At 39.5% G+C, this 20629-nt stretch overlaps 1 protein-coding gene across 2 annotated transcripts in view; it reads right to left on the bottom strand.

The window, feature by feature from the left end:
* The window catches only part of WARS1 (tryptophanyl-tRNA synthetase 1), a 35907-nt gene that overhangs the window by 1487 nt on the left and 13791 nt on the right, over nt 1-20629 (bottom strand). For both annotated transcript variants that reach the window (XM_045012818.1, XM_045012817.1), the window contains 7 exons: nt 16179-16287; nt 14542-14661; nt 13780-13962; nt 10635-10735; nt 9194-9306; nt 7530-7703; nt 4205-4345 (listed from right to left, as the gene is read on the bottom strand). In XM_045012818.1, the coding sequence (XP_044868753.1) occupies nt 4205-4345; nt 7530-7703; nt 9194-9306; nt 10635-10735; nt 13780-13962; nt 14542-14661; nt 16179-16287 (941 nt within the window). The remainder of the gene's footprint in view (nt 1-4204; nt 4346-7529; nt 7704-9193; nt 9307-10634; nt 10736-13779; nt 13963-14541; nt 14662-16178; nt 16288-20629) is intronic.

The following is a 20629-nucleotide window of genomic DNA, read 5'->3' as shown; positions in this document are numbered from 1 at the left end:
AAACTAATTTGGTAATATGGAAAAGAGCCTCAATGTTGAGCAGAATCTCTTTAAAAACACAACTCCTGGCAAAGAAAGATTTGCATGTATATTAAAATTATATATGTCAGAAGATCACGTGATATCACACTGGTAATGTAATCTGCAACAGCACTCATTGATTTTTAAAGGGTTTAGAAACACAGTACAGCACATTTTTTTTTATTTAACATGCTTCTGTGAGTAAACTAAGTGAGCAGAGTTTTAACTTGAAAATCCAGTTACAGTAAAAGCTGTTTTATCTGGCATGTTGGGGGAATGGTGTGTGTGTGCGTGTGGGGGGGGGAGTTTGGGTGCAGGAGGGGGTGAGGGGCATGGGCTGGGAGGGAGTTTGGATGCAGGAGAGGGCTCAGTGCAGCGGGTTGGAGCATGGGAGGGGGTGCAGGGTGTCGGATCCATGGGGACGCTCACATCGGGTGGCTTCCTGGAAGTGGCGACCTGTTCTGGCTGCTCCTAGGCAGAGGTGTGGCAGGCAGCTCTGTGTGCTGCCTCTGCTTGCAGGCGCTGCCCCAACAGCTCCCATTGGTCGCGGTTCCCAGCCAATGGGAGCTGCAGAGCTAATGCTCAGGTTGGGGTGGGGGTAGTGCGTGGAGCTGCCTGACACGCCTCTGTCTAGGAGCAGCTGGGGCAGGTCACCAATTGAGGGGAGATCCGGCACCCTGCACCTCCTCCTGCACCTCAACCCACTGCCCCAAGCCCCCTCCTGCACTCACACTCCTTCTAGAGCCCGCCCCGCACTCCCTCCCACACTGCAATCCCCAGCCCCTCACCCAAACTCCCCCCCAGAGCCTGCGCCTCAACCCCGTCGGCCCCGTGCCAACTGGACTATAAATTGGAATTTCAATGAAGATGAGAAATGCTAGTTTATAGAGCTTTCTGGCTGGTGAAGTGCTGGATAAAACAGCTTTTACTGTATTAGCTACAGGAAACCATTTTTTCCTCCCGAGGAGATCAGTTTAAAGAAAAAGTATTAGTAGCCATCTTGTATTTCACAACAGCATATACAAACTGTTATTTTCCTTTCACAGGGTTTAATAGAGAATCTATACATGGATAGTGGATCCTGTTTATACTGAATGGCACTGAAAGTCTCTGTCCACATTAGGAAACATATGCTTTGCTGGCAGTTCATTCAACTGCACCGCTGTTAAATAGCTTAGCTGCAAATGTAAACAGGACCAAACTGTTCCTCAGTGTGTTAAAAACTGTGGCTGTGGCTTAGGGGAGCTCAGCCCTGGTTTTGAAGTGATAATGAAAACAGTTCGGTCTCATCTCCCCTTAAGCCATTTCTTGGTATCTGTTCAAGCTACAGCTGTTGCCAACACCCAATGAGTACATTTTGTCCTTAAGAAGTGTAATTATTCCAATGCATTTCAGTGGACTTTTAATCTTTTAATGACGTTTCACTCAGCTAGGAAGCTGCATCTACAATGACCATTCTTTGAAAGCCTCCCACTATCTCACTACAACTGGTGCCAGTTCCATTAGTGTTAGGCTGGCTGAAGTATTTTTGCCACCATGTTTTCTAACCTTGTTCTGAGACAGCATGGTGGCAAAAATCCTAGCAGAAGGTCTATGTGTGCACTAGCACTGGGAGAGGTCTGCTGTTGCTGATGCAGTGCTAGGAGATTTTCAGGAAACCACTCAGTGTGTCCCACTGTGCTCCTGGAACACACAAGGACTTGGGTGCAGTATTCCCAGGGGATCAACGACTTCCTCAACTCTGCTTTCCTTCCCTGTTCAGGGTAAGTTGTGTGGGGAGAGCTAAAGAGAAATTGGTAGCTCCTGGTCTTTTTTACAGCTATTCTGAGTGGGGAAAGTCAACAAACGATAGTCGCTTTCAGTGGTGAGTGAAAGTACTGCTTTCCAAAGAACACATGCGCCGCTTAGACCCACCAATGACCCTTACAGCTAGAGGGGTGAGTGGGCCCTGCCACCAATCCCAGGATGAGGAGTTCTTGTGAGGTAGGTTTTAGAGGGAAACTACTTATATTAGTGAGATCTTTAGTGTGGACTTCATTATATATAAATTAGGGCTGTCAAGTGAGTAAAAAAAAATAATCATGTGATTAACTGCACTGTTAAACAATAATAGAATACCATTTATTTAAATATTTTTTGATGTTTTCTAAATTTTCAAATATATTGATTTCAATTACAACACAGAATACAAAATGTATGATGCTCACTTTATTTTTTATTACAAATATTTGCACTGTAAAAAACAAAAGAAATAGTATTTTCAATTCACCTAATATAAGTACTGTAGTGCAGTCTCTTTATCATGAAAGTTGAACTTACAAATGTTGAATTATGTACACCAAAAAAACCTGCATTCAAAAATAAAACAATGTAAAACTTTAGAGCCTACACGTCCACTCAGTCCTACTTCAGCCAATCGCTCACACAAACAAGTTTGGTTACATTTGCAGGAGGTAATGCTGCCCGCTTCTTGTTTACAATGTCACCTGAAAGTCAGAACAGACATTCACATGGCACTGTTGTAGCTGGCATTGCAAAATATTTACATGCCAGATGCGCTAAAGATTCATATGTCCCTTCATGCTTCAACCACCATTCCAGAGGATATGCATCCATGCTGATGATGAGTTCTGCTCGATAACGATCCAAAGCAGAGTGGACCGATGCATGTTCATTTTCATCATCTGAGTCAGATGCCACCAGCAGAAGGTTGATATTCTTTTTTGGTGGTTCGGGTTCTGTAGTTTCCACATCCGAGTGTTGCTCTTTTAAGACTTCTGAAAGCATACTCCACACCTCATCCCTCTCAGATTTTGGACGGCACTACAGATTCTTAAACCTTGGGTCGAGTGCTGTAGCTATTTTTAGAAATCTCACTTGGTAACTTCTTTGCATTTTGTCAAATCTGCAGTGACAGTGTTCGTAAATCAAACAACATGTGCTGGGTGATCATCAGAGACTGCTATAACATGAAATATATGGAAGAATGTGGGTAAAACAGAGCAGAGGACATACAGTTCTCCCCCAAGGAGTTCAGTCACAAATTTAATTAATGCATTATTTTTTTAACCAACATCATCAGCATGGAAGCATGTCCTCCGGAATGGTGGCTGAAGCATGAAGGGGCATACCAATGTTTACCATATCTTGCATGTAAATACCTTGCAACGCTGGCTACAAAAGTGCCATGCAAACACCTGTTCTCACTTTCAGATGACATTGTAAATAAGAAGCAGGGAGCAGTATCGCCCATAAACTTGTTTGTCTTCGTGATTGGCTGAACAAGAAGTAGGACTGAGTAAACTTGTAGGCTCTAAAGTTTTACATTGTTTTGTTTTTGAGTGCAGTTATGTAACAAAAAAAAAATCTACATTTGTACGTTACACTTTCACGATAGAGATTGCACTACAGTACTTGTATAAGGTAAATTGAAAAATACAATTTCTTTTGTTTATCATTTTTACAGTGCAAATATTTGTAATAAAAATAATATAAAGTGAGCACTTTAAACTTTGTATTATGTATTGTAATAGAAATCAATATATTTGAAAATGTAGAAAAACACCCAAAAGTATTTAATACATTTCAATTGGTATTCTATTGCTTAACAGTGTGATTAATTTTTTTAATCACTGTTAATTTTTTTGAGTTAATCACGTGAGTTAACTGCAATTAATCGACAGCCCTAATATAAACATGTCAAAAGTTGTGCTCATCTATAAGGACTATCAGCATCTGAAATAAACTTTTCACTAGCTTTAAAAGCTACAAAGGGTTTAGAGACATTGCACACTACATAAATTGGGTTAATATGAACAATCTACTTAAAGCTTTATGAAAATAGATTAAAAAAGCCAAACAAAGTAGCATCATTTAAAAAGAGGTAGAGGGAGGGAAGAGATCCTCCTACACAAGACCTCATGAAAATAGGGGGTTTGTCCTTCCTCACTTTTTTAAAAGAAAAAGAAAGTGATAAATGTGAGGAGAGAATGCCACAACCATCACACACAAATCTTGATCATTCGCAGGGTTGAACTAGGATAGAGAAACCCATAAAAAGGGAGGATATAGCATTATACCATGGATATCTTCCATGAGGAGGTTCAAATAGGAGGTCTTGATTGTAGCCGGATCCCTCCCCATGAAAAGACAAATAGTAATTATCTCTAAGTTGGCTCCTTACCTGCTTCATTTGTTCAAGTTTGTCATCATCTTCAAGGAAGAAGGTGAGATACATGTAAGAGACATCTACCTCACAGTTACCCCCATACTTCCTGTGTTCTTCAATAGTATCTTTACCTCCAGAGAAGGCATGTTTGTTGATCTAGAACAACATAATCATTTGATGGTATAACTTCTGTCAAATGGGGATTACACTATAAACAGTTGATATGGAAGGGCCATAAGCACTTATGTCAACATTACATACGAAAAAAAATCTACCTTAAAGACTAGTTGAGGTGCAAGCAGGAGCAGATTTGTGCAGAGCCTTAAAGGCGAGGCAAGAAGCCTGATCCTGATGCAGAAGGTAATAGGAGGACATGACTAGGCGAGTGACAAGCTGTGAGCAGCAGGACAAGATGATGATGCATACAATCAACTCATAAACTGGTCCCTTAGGTCTAATTAAGTTGCATAAAGAATCTACCCAGATTTTCATTAAGAACACCTTGTCCTTTCTGCTGCAGTTGTCACCATTTGAAAGGAAGGCTATGTATTATTATTATTGCACAAAACCATCTTCATACAAACAACAGCAACATTGTTAGGTATATCCTATACCTCACTGAGAAATTAACTTTGAAGGAGAATGGAGGGGAGCGGACAGATTTTAGAGAGGTTAGAGAGAGAATAAAACTGGTAGGATTTAGTAACTATCAAGAGCGACAAGAGAAGGAGAAGAGAGGAGCTGAAGATAACAATGGCCAAGGCTGGAAAGAGATAGGGTCCAGCACCTTCATTTTTGCTATTTGCCCTTTTTCATTTTCTTCTGTTTACAGACAAAATCCTGTTTGGGATTTACTGTATTTGCTATAACTCGGTATTCTTAGTCATATAAATGTCTAATCCATATTTGAATCTTGCTAAGAGCTGGATCTTAAATGATATCTTGGGGCAATGAGTTTCATGGGCTAATTATTCATTGTCTGAAAACGTAAACATTTTTTTAAAATCAATTTTGAATTTGCCACCTTCCAATTTCATGGAATGTCCTCTTGTTCTTGTGTTATGAGACAGGCTGAACAGCAGCTCACAATCTGACTTTTCTAGAACACTCATTATTTTATATACTTTTATCACATCCCCACTCCTCTGCACCTCCACAGTAAGGCAAACAATCCCAATCTTTTGATTCTTCAAATGAGAATTTTCTCATGCATTGAATCATTCATGTTTCCAATCTCTGAATCTCATCTAATTTTGCAATATACTTGCTAAGAAAGGATGACTAATACTGAAAGCAGAATTCCAGCTGAGGGCATACCGTTGTTTCATATATGGATATATTCTACACAATTCTTGCCCTCGTTCCTTAAGTGTGCAAACATTGTTTGTTTTTTTTTGACTGCTTCTGCACATTGAGCAGAGGGTTTCATTGAGCTGTCCACAATGACGAAGGTCTTTTTCCTGAGCTGATGAAGTTAATTTAAAATCCAGTTAGATGTATAAGTAGTTGAGATTATTATGCTTTACATGTATCAGCAACGAATTTAATGTACCATAGTGTTGCCCATTCACCTAGCTTGGTTAGGTCCCTCTCAAACTCCTCAGTCTTCCAGTCTTGACTAACCTAATTAGCTTGTGCCATCTGTAAGTTTTACCACCTCACTGCTCATACTCTTTTCCAGATCATTAATAACGTTATTAAAAATCAGTTCCAGTACAGAATCTTGTGGCACCTTGATGTTAATCTTTTGCCATGATGGAAATTTGCCATTTATTCCTACTCTGTTTTGTCTCTTAGACAGTTTTTGATCAACAGACAGTACTTTGCCTTTCTCTCCATGACTTCTTAATTGCCTCTTGGAATGGACTTTTTCAAAGGCCTTTGAAAGTTTAAATGAATATGAATTAGTTTTCCTTTATAAAAATTCTATTCTAAGCCACAATTTTCCTTTGTAGAAGAAATGCCTATCATATTGTGATCTGGTGTTTATAATTCTACCTTTAATTATTGTTTCAACCAGTTTACTGGGTTCAGAAATAGGATTTATTGGCTTACAATACCTTGGATTGCCCCTAGAGCATATTTGATACCCTCCAAGAGACTGGAGGTAAACTACCAATATTGTATTTAAATGAATATCACTATTTTAAAGCAAGGGATTAGAGTTTTTTCCCCTCTCTCAAAAAAACAGAAGAGTTAATTTACCTACTCAAAACAAAACTCTGCATAATTGTGGAATTCTTCACACACAAATGCAAGAGGACACAATGCTAAACAAATGCTGCTTCCTCAAGACACACCCAGCAGTTCATATGAGGGATACTAATTGTTCACAGAAAAAAAAACATGCCAAAGATCCTAGCTGCTACATTCCGTGACAGTTTGTCAAACACGTTAGGAATGCTGCCTAACCAGCTACAAGACACAACAAATCTTTCCTGTGCTTTGACCTTCAGTGACCCCCACCAATCTATACATGGGCTGAACACTCCTTTTCTGAACACTCAACTTTCTATGTACAAGAAGGTTTACCTACATATAGATACTCAACCCCCAAATCAAGGGTATCATATGCCTAAAAGTCAGGTTTCCTCTTGTCTAACTTTGTAAAGTTTTCAGAATATTCTAAAGATGACTCATTCTTTATGCAAATTCCACAGTGCACCATGTCACATGCAACAAACCTAGTCTAATTTAGTCTCCTGTCATTATGAATGCCTGATTTTCTTTAGAATTAAGAGTAGTTATGGGGATGCATTGGAGAGGAGATATATATACTCTTTTTAAAACCAAAGAAAAAGTTAATGTAATATTTCTGTTCACAAACTAATTAGCTGGAGAAGTGCATGGCCGCAGCAGATCCACTGAGCCGCAGTGAAAGCTTGGCCTGCCTAGCAACTGTCACTGTGTAACACGGTGGTATGTGGTGCCATGGAGTAGTCAACAGAGAACAAGAGCTCTTCGTTTGATTTACATCACAGGTTGTCAATCTTTAAAATTACAGAAACCTGCTGTGTATTTGTAGAGACAGGACATAGACAGACTTATTCTTATGGCAAAGCTCTGCAGACACCAGATGAACAAACAGGATGTTTAGTACATTAAATATTATTCTGGTAGTATAGCTGACAGGGCAAAAGATCAGACTAGGTTAGTTATGTTTGTCTCACTCCGTCGATCTTTGAAGGTACATTAGAATACATTATAAAAGGAAAAAGGATGTGATATGTTTAAAAAAATGGTCAACAAAACAAAAAAAAGAGGGCTTATTGTAACACTCAAGCAAATTACTCCATTGAATATAGTGCTGCATATATTTTCATATTGTGTAGGTTCTTACCTTTGTCTTGATCTGCTTGGGTGTGTCAGTGAGGAAGATGGAGGTGTTGGGGTCACTAGCACTCATTTTTGTCTGTGCTCCTTGCAGTGCTGGGAAGAAGACTGAATGCAATAAGGCTGGTTTAAGATATCCAATCCTCGGTGCTACATCCCTTGTCATTCTAAAATAAGGATCCTAAAACAACCACCAATAAAAGCCTTGAATAAAACTGAATATACATAGTTCGGAACTGTTTGATTACAACTCACCTGGTTCAGATTCCAAACAGTAACAAAATAGCCCATTTCCAATCCCCTTTGAAAAATCCCTTCCGATATCTCTGGTTTCTTTTTAGAGCCCATCCTTTCATAACAAACCATGCAGTTTATTTAAGAAGAAACTGTGTGAACTTGGCACTTATGAAAATTAAGAAGTTTGACTGCCCAGGAGACAGAAGTCTGCTATTTATCAGCAGGACACTTAAATTCTGGACAAGAGCAGTGTAAGCTTCTTATCAAAAGTACCCTGGGAACATACACAGCTTGTAAATTAGAGAAACCTCCTCCAGGATATAGTAGTAGTGCTGCCTTCATGCCTGTTAGTTTCTTGATCTCTAACAAGACTTTCAACAAGGGAGCCAACACAATGTGGATGTGTGATACAGGGCTAGAAAGGCTTCACAACTAGCAGGCTAACTGACCCGGATTCAACGTTCAGAGACATATTAGTAAATAATGTTTGTGTTTTGTGTGTTTACATATATATTGTTGGATATAGACAGTTCCTGTCTTTCGCTGCATTCTGTTGATTTGGAGAGCAAAAGGAGATAAATAAGCTGTGAATGTAGTAATATCATCATCTTTATTTATGGCTGAAGATGAAAATAGCAAGCAAGAGGGACAGAGCCTCTCTTGTTCACCTGCATATACCCCTCCGCCCCCTCCTGGTGTGATTGACGTCTCCCCATGCACACATACCAGCCCAGCCCCAGGGGTGATTTACGGCTCCACTGCCTGCCCCAGGCACCCAAACTGACATGCCCATTCTCCTGGGGAGGGGGGGCATGACCATTCTTGCGGATTCCCTTTGCTTCTCCATCAGAAGACATTTTTCTGCAGGGAAGCAAAGAAATCTGCAGGGGGACATGAATTCAGCATATTCGCAACACTGTGGAATTCCCACCCATCAGTAATATATAGTGTGGTCTAGTGGAAAGACCACCAGACGAGGACTCAGGAGACATGAGAGTTCTATTCCAGGCTCTTCCATGCTGACATGCTAGGTGATCTTGGGGAAGTCACTTTCCCTTTCCTGTAGCTCAGTTTTCCCATTAGTAAAACAGGGATAATGATACTGACTTTATAGTGCTTTGAGATCTGTAAGAGCCACGTTACACGTGGCTATAGTACATTCATGTACACTTGCACACTAGGGACTAATAATCTGATTTCATGACAGGTTGAAGACCTAATGGGAATCAGTATGAAATTAGTAAAGTGCTTACTGGGCTGATACAGCCTGTATAATTCCTGTCAGGACACAGTATAAGACTTATCCATATCCTCAGCTTCTGCCTGAGGAGATTGCCTGTGAGAAGGACGTTTTCTATTTTTTTGGTCACCTCACAAAAGTCTGATGGATGGGGCATTTTAAAAATGCCAAAATAAAATAAAATAATTTCTAACCTGATCAATGGCACATGGGATAAGACACTGAATGTCTTTCTTGTCCTTGAAGATTTGTGGAAATGATGAGCTAAAGGATGGAGCAGCTTGGATAGCAGGAAAACTGATCTTTCCTAGGAAAGAACACATTTTAGAACATTTTAATTTACCCCTTGCCAGTTCAATTACATACAACACATGCATCTTTAATACTACAGTAAGATAATTAAGAATTGTATTATAGAGATGTATTTAGTCTATCAGCACATAGAAAAGTGAATTATTCGGCTCAGCCAGATGAGAATAGCTGTCTTTCTAAAATATATGTTTTAATCCACCTTCTGCGAGCAATTCTGCAGTCTGTGTGAGGGTGGGGCGTTAGGCTGGCCCCTTCTGGCCTTGGAATCTCTGAATCCCCCTGTTCATTCCCTTCTTTCACAGGCCATGGGGAGAAAAGAAAGCTCTGCACTGCCATCAATATACTCATTTTAAGTTAAGACAGTAACTATCATCAAATCTCAGGCTTTGGACTCTTCCAAAGATGCCTATTGCCCTCTCCAGGAGGGGCACAGGAGATGGGGTGTATGACCTCCTTGCCCGTCCCCCATGACAGAGATTCATGACCCAAATCCCTTTCCAAATTTAAGAAGGGAAATGGTGGATTTCCCCAAACTGGAAAAGAGTGCTCAGTGTCCCCACAGAGCATAAATAACAGTGGCTGTTTATAACAAACACATTTTTTTCTATCCAGAGCCCAGCCAATATGTGGGAATCACATCCCAGAATGTAACAACATATTCTGAGAAGCTACAAGAGAGGCCTGACCTAGTAGTTCAAGAACAGGGCTGGGAGCCAGGAACTCCTGAGTTCTAATCTCCTATGTGAGCCGCAAACCATTTGGAGCCTTCTTGTGTGGGGTGTTAAGGACCTACAACTGTGGCAACAGAAGCTGTGGCTGCTCAGCACCTCTGAAAATTAGGTCTTTAGGACTATTTTCCCATCTCAAAAATATAGATAGTAAACCTGTAATTTATCCTAAAAAAAAACCAAACTAAAACCAAAAGACAGACTTGGAAAATGCATTTAAGGTAGAAATTGCAATAGAAGTGCTATTATTAGGTATTAGTTGTAGCTGTAAATTACACAAAGAATTACTCTCTACACTGTGGACATTGCATGCACGTCAACAACTCCTGTATTTCATACTTCATTGACATCAAGGCCATAAACAGCAGCCCTTACACTCGGAAAACTTACAGTGGTAGCTAAAGGTGTTTTGCCTGAGTAAGGACTCTAGGACTATGTCCTACGTGAGCAGTTCAAAATATTGATATTTGTTCTTCTCCTGTCAGTTTTTCCAATGAGCAGCAGGTGCTAGTCTGTTTACACAATCAAGGTGCCTTTGGTATCACACAAAGTGCAAACAGCAGTCCTTTCCAGTAACTCATATTCATGCTCTTACCAATGCAATCACTGTCTGTAAAGCCAAAGATTCCCTTCACTTGGTTAAATGTAACATGCTTCTGAACCTTTACAACATTCTTGTAGTAACCTGAACTCATCCTGTAAAAAAAGGGGGGAGGGAGTCAAAGGGAGATAATTTAGTGTCAAAGAGGGTAGACTACATTTCTGTAATAACATCTATATAACATGGGTAGATTGTCAGACCACCTTAGAAGCACTGCTTCCTAGTATTTATTAGTACATTTAGAACATAATTTTTTAAAAACCAAGATTAAATAATTTTGGAAGTTTATATTCTTTTCTCTGCAAGCTTACATACAAGTGGTTAGTAGGGCTGGTCAAAAATGTTCTGCCAAAACTGGTTTTCAATGGAAAATTGGGTTTTTAACAAAATGAAGTGTTTGCTTTCTGTAGAAAATTTCAATTTTTTGTAAAAACAAACAAACAAACAAACCCCACGCCTGAAAAATCAAAATATTTTGATTTGGAAATACTAGTGAGGTGCCTCATGGGAATTGAGGTTCAGACGCATCCTGTCCCTGTTCTCCTCCATGGGTTGGGATTCCTGGCAGACTAAAGCTCCTATGATGCACCCTGGCCAGGGACTTCTATGATGCATCTCCTCCCTCTCCAAGAGGGAGACTGTGGTGTATCATGGGAGACCCCAAGTCTCTTTTTCCTCCAGGGAAGCAGGAGGAGGTAAGGCTAGTGAAAATCTCCAACACTGTCCTCCAAGTCACCAAGCCCTCCCTGAACTATCATAGTTTTAAAATGTTGGTCATCATCATCATGGTATCTGAACACCTAACTGACACTCCTTCCCTAAGCATACAAGAGTAGATTCTTCTTCTCTTCTGGAAGAAGATCTATATATCTGAATTATTTTTATTCAAAATTGGTTTGATTTTCAGGTCTCATTAAGACATAAAACCTCAGGTTTCACTTGAAAATTGCACACTTCGTTGTGTACAAGTTTGTGTAAGAAATTCAAATTTGTGTTGTACAAATAATTCTAAGAAGAGAGCCGATATTTTACAAGCACAGGTACAAGGAGGCAGAGTTAGGCCATGACTACACTAGCGAACTCATAACACAGCTGTGCCAATGCAGCTGCACTGCTGTAAAATTACTCGTGTAGCCACTCTCCCGTTGACATAATAAATCCACCTCAACGAGCGGTGGTAGCTACGTTGGCGGGAGAAGTTCTCCTGCTGACATTGTGCTGTGCACAATATCACTTATGCTGGCGAAACTTATATTGGTCGGAGTGTGTTTTTTTCATGCCCCTGAGCGACATAACTTTTGCTGCCGTAAGTGATATGGCCTTGATGTTAACTTTTCAACATTTACTCTAAATTTCTTGAGTGTATGATTTTTTCCCCTTAAATCTTGCATTAGCTCTAGACTTTTACACGGGATATGAAACACTACATACACTTGCGTATGTACTAAGTATACAAGCTTACAAAATGCACTACAAGCAAAATATACCTGTTTTTGATGATAGAGCTTTATGAATTTTTAATTCACTTTCCCTGGAAAGAAGATTAACGGACACTCAGCTATAACCTTACACCCTTGGGAACATTTCTCAATAGCTGCAGATGCATGAGAATATATAGAAATACTGCAGCCCCAGCAACTGCCACTCAGCAGACATTGCTGCTATTTCTGTTCAAGGCTAAAATAGGTCTCCAAATATGCTCCAATATGTTTGTACAACATGAATGTGTCTGTACATATGGTATGGGTGGAATTTTCAGATGCAGTCTGCGTTGGTCTAACTCTGCTCCCATTGAAGTCAATGAGAGTACCATTAACACCAACAGGGGCAGAACTAGGCCAATATTGAGTGCTTTGAAAATCCCTCCTTATGCATTTTTTAAAAATTGGCAGGCAGGAAGAAATGAACTAATTTATTAGAGATATTTCATAATCTTGTTAATTAATCTGATATTGGAGAGTTTGGAACTTTTCAGCTGCTTTGTTCTTCCTCATAACTAGATGCCATTTCTACTGTCATTAAAATGTTAAATCAATATAAAATACTTGCGGTCTTATGACTTGGAGGCTCCCAAACTGGCCTGGATCTCTACAAGCATTGATCCTATATATGTATTTTTGTTCTTTTGTTTTATAAAAACAAGTTTTAAAATATAAATTTTAAAAAATGAATGAACAAAAAGGCTCCATTATTACAATATATGCCTTAAGAATATTCCTTTGCACCTTGTTTCAAAACTTGTTTTATTTCCTGCAAACTCTACATAGAAAAAAGGTTTTGTAATAATACTCTTGTGAGTATTTTTATTCACATGGCTAGTCCCATTGAAGTCAATGGAACCATTTTCACATGGATATGAGCTACTCAGGTAAGTAAGATTTGCAGGATGGGGCGGGTATGAGCAAATTGTGCACAGTGTTTTCCCCTCCTCTTTAATAAGGTGAGAGCCAATACCATGAGGGAAAAAAAGGGGAAGTGCTGGCTCTACAGCATACTCCCTTGTCCCTAGGTTTCCATGGAAGTTCCTTATTCTAACCAGTTTAAGTGAGAGGAGAATCAGGACCATGATTTCTAAAGTTTCAATCTCTTCTATGGGGGTTTCTTCCTTCTAAGCAGGCAACCATGATGGCTGCTTCTTTTTAAACTGCAAGAATCTTGTGGATTTGTATTAGCAGCACACCCTTACTGGAAGTTAAAATGTTAACCATTTAAGTTCTATTATAGTCATAGAGCAACATGAAAATAACTTGTTTATCCCTAACAGGAAAAGAACACAGCCCAAAAAATCTATGACATGAGACTATGAAGACATCTGAGGTTTTGATAGCATCCTAAACAAATGAAGCTTCAGTCTTGATGTTACCAGGACACCTATGTACTCTCAGTTATTTTTATAATATTCTCTTTATATTATGTATATTTTATATTGTTATAAATACACACACATGTTCATACATTGCAAAGAATATATTATAAAACATGGACAATAAGGTATTGTGTTAAGTAGTGCAAAAATTGCCTGGAAGGTTTCAGATCCAGATACATTAGTCAATGTGTTTATATTGCTGGCTGTTGCAAGATCACAGAGATTATCTGAAAACTTTTGATCATGAGGTTTTATGAACTCTTATACCCTTACCCCAAGTAGTCAAGATCAGAAAAGATAAAGGTTTTATTGATGTCAAAACCACAGGCTATGATGTCCTTTGCATTTTCTATAGCATATTCATAAGCTCTCTCAATTGTCAGATCTTTCCACAGGTATTTCTCATCATCTGTCAACTGTATAACCAAGGGAACATTAAATATTTCTTGCAGCCACCTAATAGAAATAAAAATATTTTATTTTGTAGAACAACTTAAAGCAAATGAGTTGCACAGCCAAAATATTTAAATGAATTCAGGCAGTAATAAAGTTAAGGGGGCTTGATTCTCCACTGCTTTGGACATATGCTAATCTAAAATGGATGGAAAATTCTACCAAATCAGAGATCTCCAGTCATTCGCCTCAGGAGTAGTGTTTTGCATGCATGTGCCACAGATGTAAATAGTTACCCAGGGGATTGGAGAATCAGGCTCAAGGTTTCTGTTGCTATGTTAGTGACCATACTGTACTTTTTGCCTCTGATACCTATTTAACAAGAAAAAGAAGAATGGAGAATAATGTGTGTGTGCCATGTGGGAGAGGTAACACTGGTGTAGGGACAGCAACAGACTTGCTTAACTAGGCCACTGTAAGAGTTTCATTAACAAGATATTTGCATTTAATTTTATATGCAACTGAAGTAACATAGATAGTAGGTATGATGTACAGTTTTTATAGCTCTAAATACTGTTCAATATTTCAGATGAGAACCAAATATTTTAATAAACTAGCAACTTAGAGGCAGAAGCTACTTACTTTGTGAAAATAAATGGGATAAGATGACCAACATGCATTGCCTCTGAGGAGGGGCCTCTACCTGTATAAAGGTAAAAGGGCTTCTTATTTTCATATGCATCAAGAATTTGGTTCATATCTCTAGAAAATAAAACAGAAGAAACATGGTGTGACTTACAGAATTTAACCAAAGAAGACCAATGTAGGTAAATAAATTAGCTCTAAAAGGAACAGCTGGCAAGCTACAGTAAAAGTTTTGAATAGAAAAGTGAAAGCTTTTGAATGCAAAATGTATTCACAAACCAAATATAGTAACTTAAAAAAGTCTTATAAATATATAGTACACTTCATAAAAGTTGTTTTAAAAAGAGAAGGTATTGGTTGAGCACATTTAAAAGATTCAGTTTTAAAAAAAAAACAAACCAGAAATATTTAATAGAAAAATGTAGGTCCTGTATAGACACTGTATGATAACAAATTAAGGCCCCAAATGTTTATTGGGATCAAATGATGTGGACTGTGTTGAGTCTCACTGAAGTCAATAGGGACTCTGCAGGAGCATGGAGATCTACGCCAGCATATTCCAATACAGGACTGGAGCCTAAGCGTATGGCCATCTTTGGAAATTATACTGTGTTCAACACTTGAACATATTCACTCTTGGAATGATCATTCTTTTCCCCTACCAACAAACAAAACAAAAACCCAACTCCTTCCCCGCCCCTCTCATTTCCTACAACCACACAAAACTTTGAAAGAAAGTTATGTTGGAGCCCAAGCAGATTTATTTCTCCAGAGGAGTTTATAATGCTCCTCCTGAACCCAGTTCTGTTGTTGCTACATATGTGGAACTCTCACTGAAGTCAAAGAGAAGCCAGTGCATGGGGAACCGCTGAATCAGACACTTTGATACTGGCAGCTTTTGAACCAAAACCCCAGCATCCCCCTGATTACTTAATATGGCCTAATTTAAAAAAAAATGCACATTTTTGACCTTGCTCACATTTTCCTTAATGACTAAAATGAATGCAAACAGCGTTTGCATAGGTAAAATAATTTAAAAATCAACTCCTGTCATGGCCATGAATCATGCTAAACTAAAAATGCAATTTACTTTTTAGAAAGCTTTTAACTTTTTAGTACCTAACTTCAAGAGGGCCTATGACACTTCAGAACTTCTAGGATTTCTCCCTAGACTTCACATTTCAAAAGAAACTGTCCTTTGTTAAATCAGTGAGATGAAAGAGTACTCATGCTCTTAACATAACTGTATTTCCACTTGATATCTTCCATGTTATTCATTTATTCAGTCACAAATCCATACACAGAAAGTGCCCTCTCTCATAATACAAGGCTGACTGAGTAAGAGGATGAAACAGCAAGGGTTCCCCATGCATTTTTCCCCCAAACTTCCCCTACTTTTGGGGAGCCAGGTTTTGCTCCCAGTGATGAAATTGTAAACCAGGAATAACTTCATTAATTTCAAGCACTTTATTCTGGGTTTTTATTGGTGTAAATGAGAGTAGAATATGGCTCTCTGTTGGACACAGGATGCTCCCGCTGAGATTAATGGAAATTGCATGTATCCTGATCCATACATTTCTGTGTTTACTTGCCTCTGGGTATTACCAGAGGATCAAAAAGAAAACCTCACCCACCTATGAGAAAAAAAGATGCCTCTGCGCAGAAAGCGGTGAGGTGTTTTTCCAGTAACTCTCTCTATTCGATTGATTAGCTCTTTATCAATTTTACTGCTTCCAAATCGAACTGAAAGAACAAATGCACAACAAATTATGTACACTGCTAGCTGAAACCCGCTCATGGATTTAAACAGAACATATTGCTTAGGCACAATGGCAAAGAAATATAAAATCAGAAGCATTGATCAAAAAGAATCTGGGTAGTGGTTAACTGATGTGCTTGAAAAGCATACAAACATTTGCTTGTTCTTGTCACTGTTAGCAGGCGAATGCACCTCGCCTTATCACATGGGGGGAGGGATAGCTCAGTGGTTTGAGCATTGGCCTGCTAAACCCAGGGTTGTGAGTTCAATCACTGAGGGGGCCATTTAGGGAACTGGGGTAAAAATCTGTCTGGGGGATTGGTCCTGCTTTGAGCAGGGGGTTGGACTAGATGACCTCCCTTCCAACCCTGATATTCTGTGATCAAGTGCACCCTCTCTGATGTTTGAGACCTCTAGCCTCCAAGTGGAGTTGTGTGATTCTCCCACTTTCACACTAGGCCCTGGGTTGCAATCCCTGGTACTAACCATGATTACCTCAGCAGGCCTGACTTATCCTCAGTGCCAACAATTCTGTTATCTCTGGGAGCAATGAGAGTGGTTAATACAGTGACCAAGCAGCCTCCTTTAAGCCAAGTATTTATTTAGAACAAAAGCGTTTCAAAGAAAACAGATCTTAAAAACAGTTAGATAAGACTGTAAACATATTAGGTGTTCCCTAAAGTTTACCATTCTTTGGATCTAGAAAGGCCCAACTTTTTCTGACTCCCTCTGCAGTCTCTCTCTGTGCCAACCTGTCTCCCTAGACAGCTTCTGATAACTGACTGCCCTTTCGCTCTCTGAGAAGGGCTTTTAGCTGTTTATTGTTCTTTTGATCTCCAAGCACCTCATTTTAGCCAAAACAGTATACAGGTTCCTTGAAGCTAACAGTGTGCCCCATTTTCTTACAAGTCTGTGCTTGAGGCTGTTCATCAAGATCTAGTGTGCGGTTTTCCTGTCTCTTCCCCCAGTGCTCTTATTAAGTTAGATCAATGCATTCATACAGGAAATTCTAATATCCCACTATGTTTATACAGTAACTTTACCTCACTGACTAGATTACTTACAGCATTCATGACATTATTACTATCAGTATTAATAGATTAATATATAGCAGCTTCTCCTCCATCACAGTTCTCCCCTCCGTAAACTACAAATCCTACAGAAGCTTTCTTGCAAGGTGCTTCAGTGAAGAAAATCTTCATTTCTTCCTAGTAAGGGCCCTTGAAACCTGCATGTAGTTTCTACAGTTTGTCTATGCAAGTCTGTGCAAGCTCAAGACAACTATGTGAGAAAAAGGATATTCCACTGAATTATACCTTATTTCTTGGCACTTTGGTTTCTTCTGTCTAAAGTAAATGTGAGTATTGTGTCCAGTTTTGGGTACCCCAATTTACCAAGCATGTGGATAAATTGGACAGAGTCCAGAGGAGAGCAACAAAAATGGTCAAAGACATAGAAAACCTGACCAATGAGGAAAGATTAAAAAAAAACAGAATATATTTACTCCTGAGAAAAGACAACTAAGCGGGGGACTGGATAAAAATCTTCACATATATTAAGGGCTATTATAAAGAGGACAGAGCCCAATTGTTCTCCACACTTGACTTTATCTGCAGCAAGGAAGATTTAGGTTAGCTATCAAGAAGAATTTCTAACTCTTAAGGATAGTTAATCCCTGGAATAGGCTTCCAAGGAAAGAAGTTGTGGACTTCCTCTCAGTGGAGGTTTTTAAGAACATGTTGGACAAAAATCTGTCAGGATGGTCACTCTAAAGCAGGGGTAGGCAACCTATGGCACGTGTGCTGAAGGCGGCACACGAGCTGATTTTCAATGGCACTCACATAGGGTGACCAGATGTCCCGATTTTATAGGGACAGTCCCAATATTTGGGGCTTTTTCCTATACAGGCTCCTATTACACCCCACCCCATCCCGATTTTTCACACTTGCTGTCTGGTCACCCTACACTCACACTGCCCTGGTCCAGGGGTTCTGCATTTTAATTTAATTTTAAATGAAGCTTCTTAAACATCTTAAAAGCCTTATTTACTTTACATACAACAATAGTTTAGTTGTATATTATAGACTTATAGAAAGAGACCTTCTAAAAACGTTAAAAGGATTACTGGCACGCAAAACCTTAAATTAGAATGAATAAATGAAAACTTGGCACATCAATTCTGAAAGGTTGCCAACCCTGCTCTAAAGTTTACTTGGTGCTGCTTCAGAGTGCGGGGGAAGGACAAGGTACACCAGGTCCCTTGCAGCCCTACCTTTCTATGATGGGACTGGTGGCTATCTCCGATAGTGCTGAAGAATACAGATGTGACATTATGCCCCCATATTTTTCATAGAAATAGTGTTATGATATGAATATGGCATAACTAAGATATGTTTCATGCAAGATGGGTCATGTGAGGTATCACTGAAAAGGTTATAATTTACTGAATGTAATTATCCAATTTGTATGCATGTATCATTTCTGTACCTGACTATGTAACAATTACAACTGTGTGTGTACTTGGGGAACGCTCACCAGACAGTATGCAATCAACCTGAATGGGCCGTTAGGAAAGACAGTGGGTCTTTGAAGATGTTGATCTCCCATCTTCCTGGAGTTCCTTCCTGTGGATGTTACAAATAAACCTTGTCTCATGGTTGATTTAACACTGCAAGGTCATGTAATGATGTCACCTGGTAGGAAATACCACCTTGGACACTGCTGGTACTTTTCCACTGAAGAAGGGGGATGGGGATCAAACAGGGAGACAAAAGATTCAAATTAAGGCTGGAGAGTGAGTTAATCAAGGTCACTGGTTCTTCACTGAATCCCCACACAGGAAAACTGCTGTAAACACCTAAGACTGATCTGGGGAGAAAGGACTGGGACCAGGCTGAGACAGGAAGGACTGGGACCAGGCTGAGACAGGGGTCTAGCCTGTGAAGAGGAATACCTGGAACTCTAAGTGGTAGAAACTCTGCAACCTGCCTAAAACAATATTTAGGGTGAGAAATTACTATTTGTAATCAGTTTCTTTAGTGAATTAAGCTTAGGTTGCATGTTTGTTTATTTTGCTCAGTAATCTGCTTTGTTCTGTTTGCTATCCCTTATAATCACTTAAAATTCATCCTTTGTAGTTAATAAACTTGTTTTGTTTTCTAAAACCCAGTTTGTGCAATTCATGACTGAGGGGGCGGGGCAAAAACAGTGCATATCTTCCTCCACATTGAGGGAGGGGGCAATTTTCATGAGCTTAAGACAATACAATTTTGCATTTGCACTCCAGAGGGTATGGGCACAGGAGTGCTGGGCAATCCTCTAGCTGAATCCTCCCACAGAGAGCTGATCGCAGAGTGTATGATTCTACAGCTGGGCGTGTTCCTACCTGTGTGTGTACTGGAAGGAGGCTTGAGAGCCTGACACAGCAGCACAGAGTTGGGGGGACCCAGGCTGGCAGGCCAGGTGGGCTCAGTGGGACCCTAGCACATCAGGTGGCACCTCAGAAGGGGGGTCCAACCCGTCACAATAGACTTTCGAAATAGCACCAGAAATTCACTCTGCCCTGAAGAGGGAAACTGCTTGTTATTAGAATCTTGGACATTAAGATTTGTATAGAAAGGAGTAGCAGGAAGTTAATATGTACTGCTGACAAACTACCTTCTTTTCACGGAGTGCTCAGTATTCTCATGAAGAAAAGCCCACACTGTTTCCAAGAAACTTAAAGGAAGTTTCCCAATCTACAATTACAGTATGACAGGCCAAAAATCAGCGTGTGTGTATGTACACAATAAGCAACTGAAGCAACACAAGCTAATTACATTGTTCTAATACTAAGCTCCACTATTCTTTAATATCACTAATTTACAATATATTCAATGCCAGTCATTGTTATTTCAGTTAACTGATACTCATAAATCATCAAGAGATTATGACAGTAGAGATCTCTTACCCTCCCCACTTCTCTGTTTCCTTCCCTTGACTAGGCAAAGTGCTAAATAATATAAAACCACCACCTAGAGACAGACCAGATGACATAAAAGGTCTTTCAATCTCTAGATTCTATGATTCCTTTCCTTTTTCTCTTTCCCACCTCACATATCTGTCTTTATACCTCTCCCCTCCCAATTTAGAAATATATTCTCTCTGCTCTGCATCTTCCCTTCCTTAGAGTTTATTTTCTCTGTAGGCTGCAGCCAGTAAAACTCAGTACATAGGAGGATGGACAGACTTGTAAAGCAACACACAAATGCAATGTTAAGGTTGCACAGTTAAAAACGTAAGGAGATGCAAAATATTAAATGGACACCATCAACATCAGTTTCAAAA

Source organism: Mauremys mutica, chromosome 4 (genome assembly GCF_020497125.1).
Source record: "Mauremys mutica isolate MM-2020 ecotype Southern chromosome 4, ASM2049712v1, whole genome shotgun sequence".
Lineage (NCBI taxonomy): Eukaryota > Metazoa > Chordata > Testudines > Geoemydidae > Mauremys > Mauremys mutica.
This window is presented reverse-complemented; position numbering and strand designations above follow the sequence as displayed.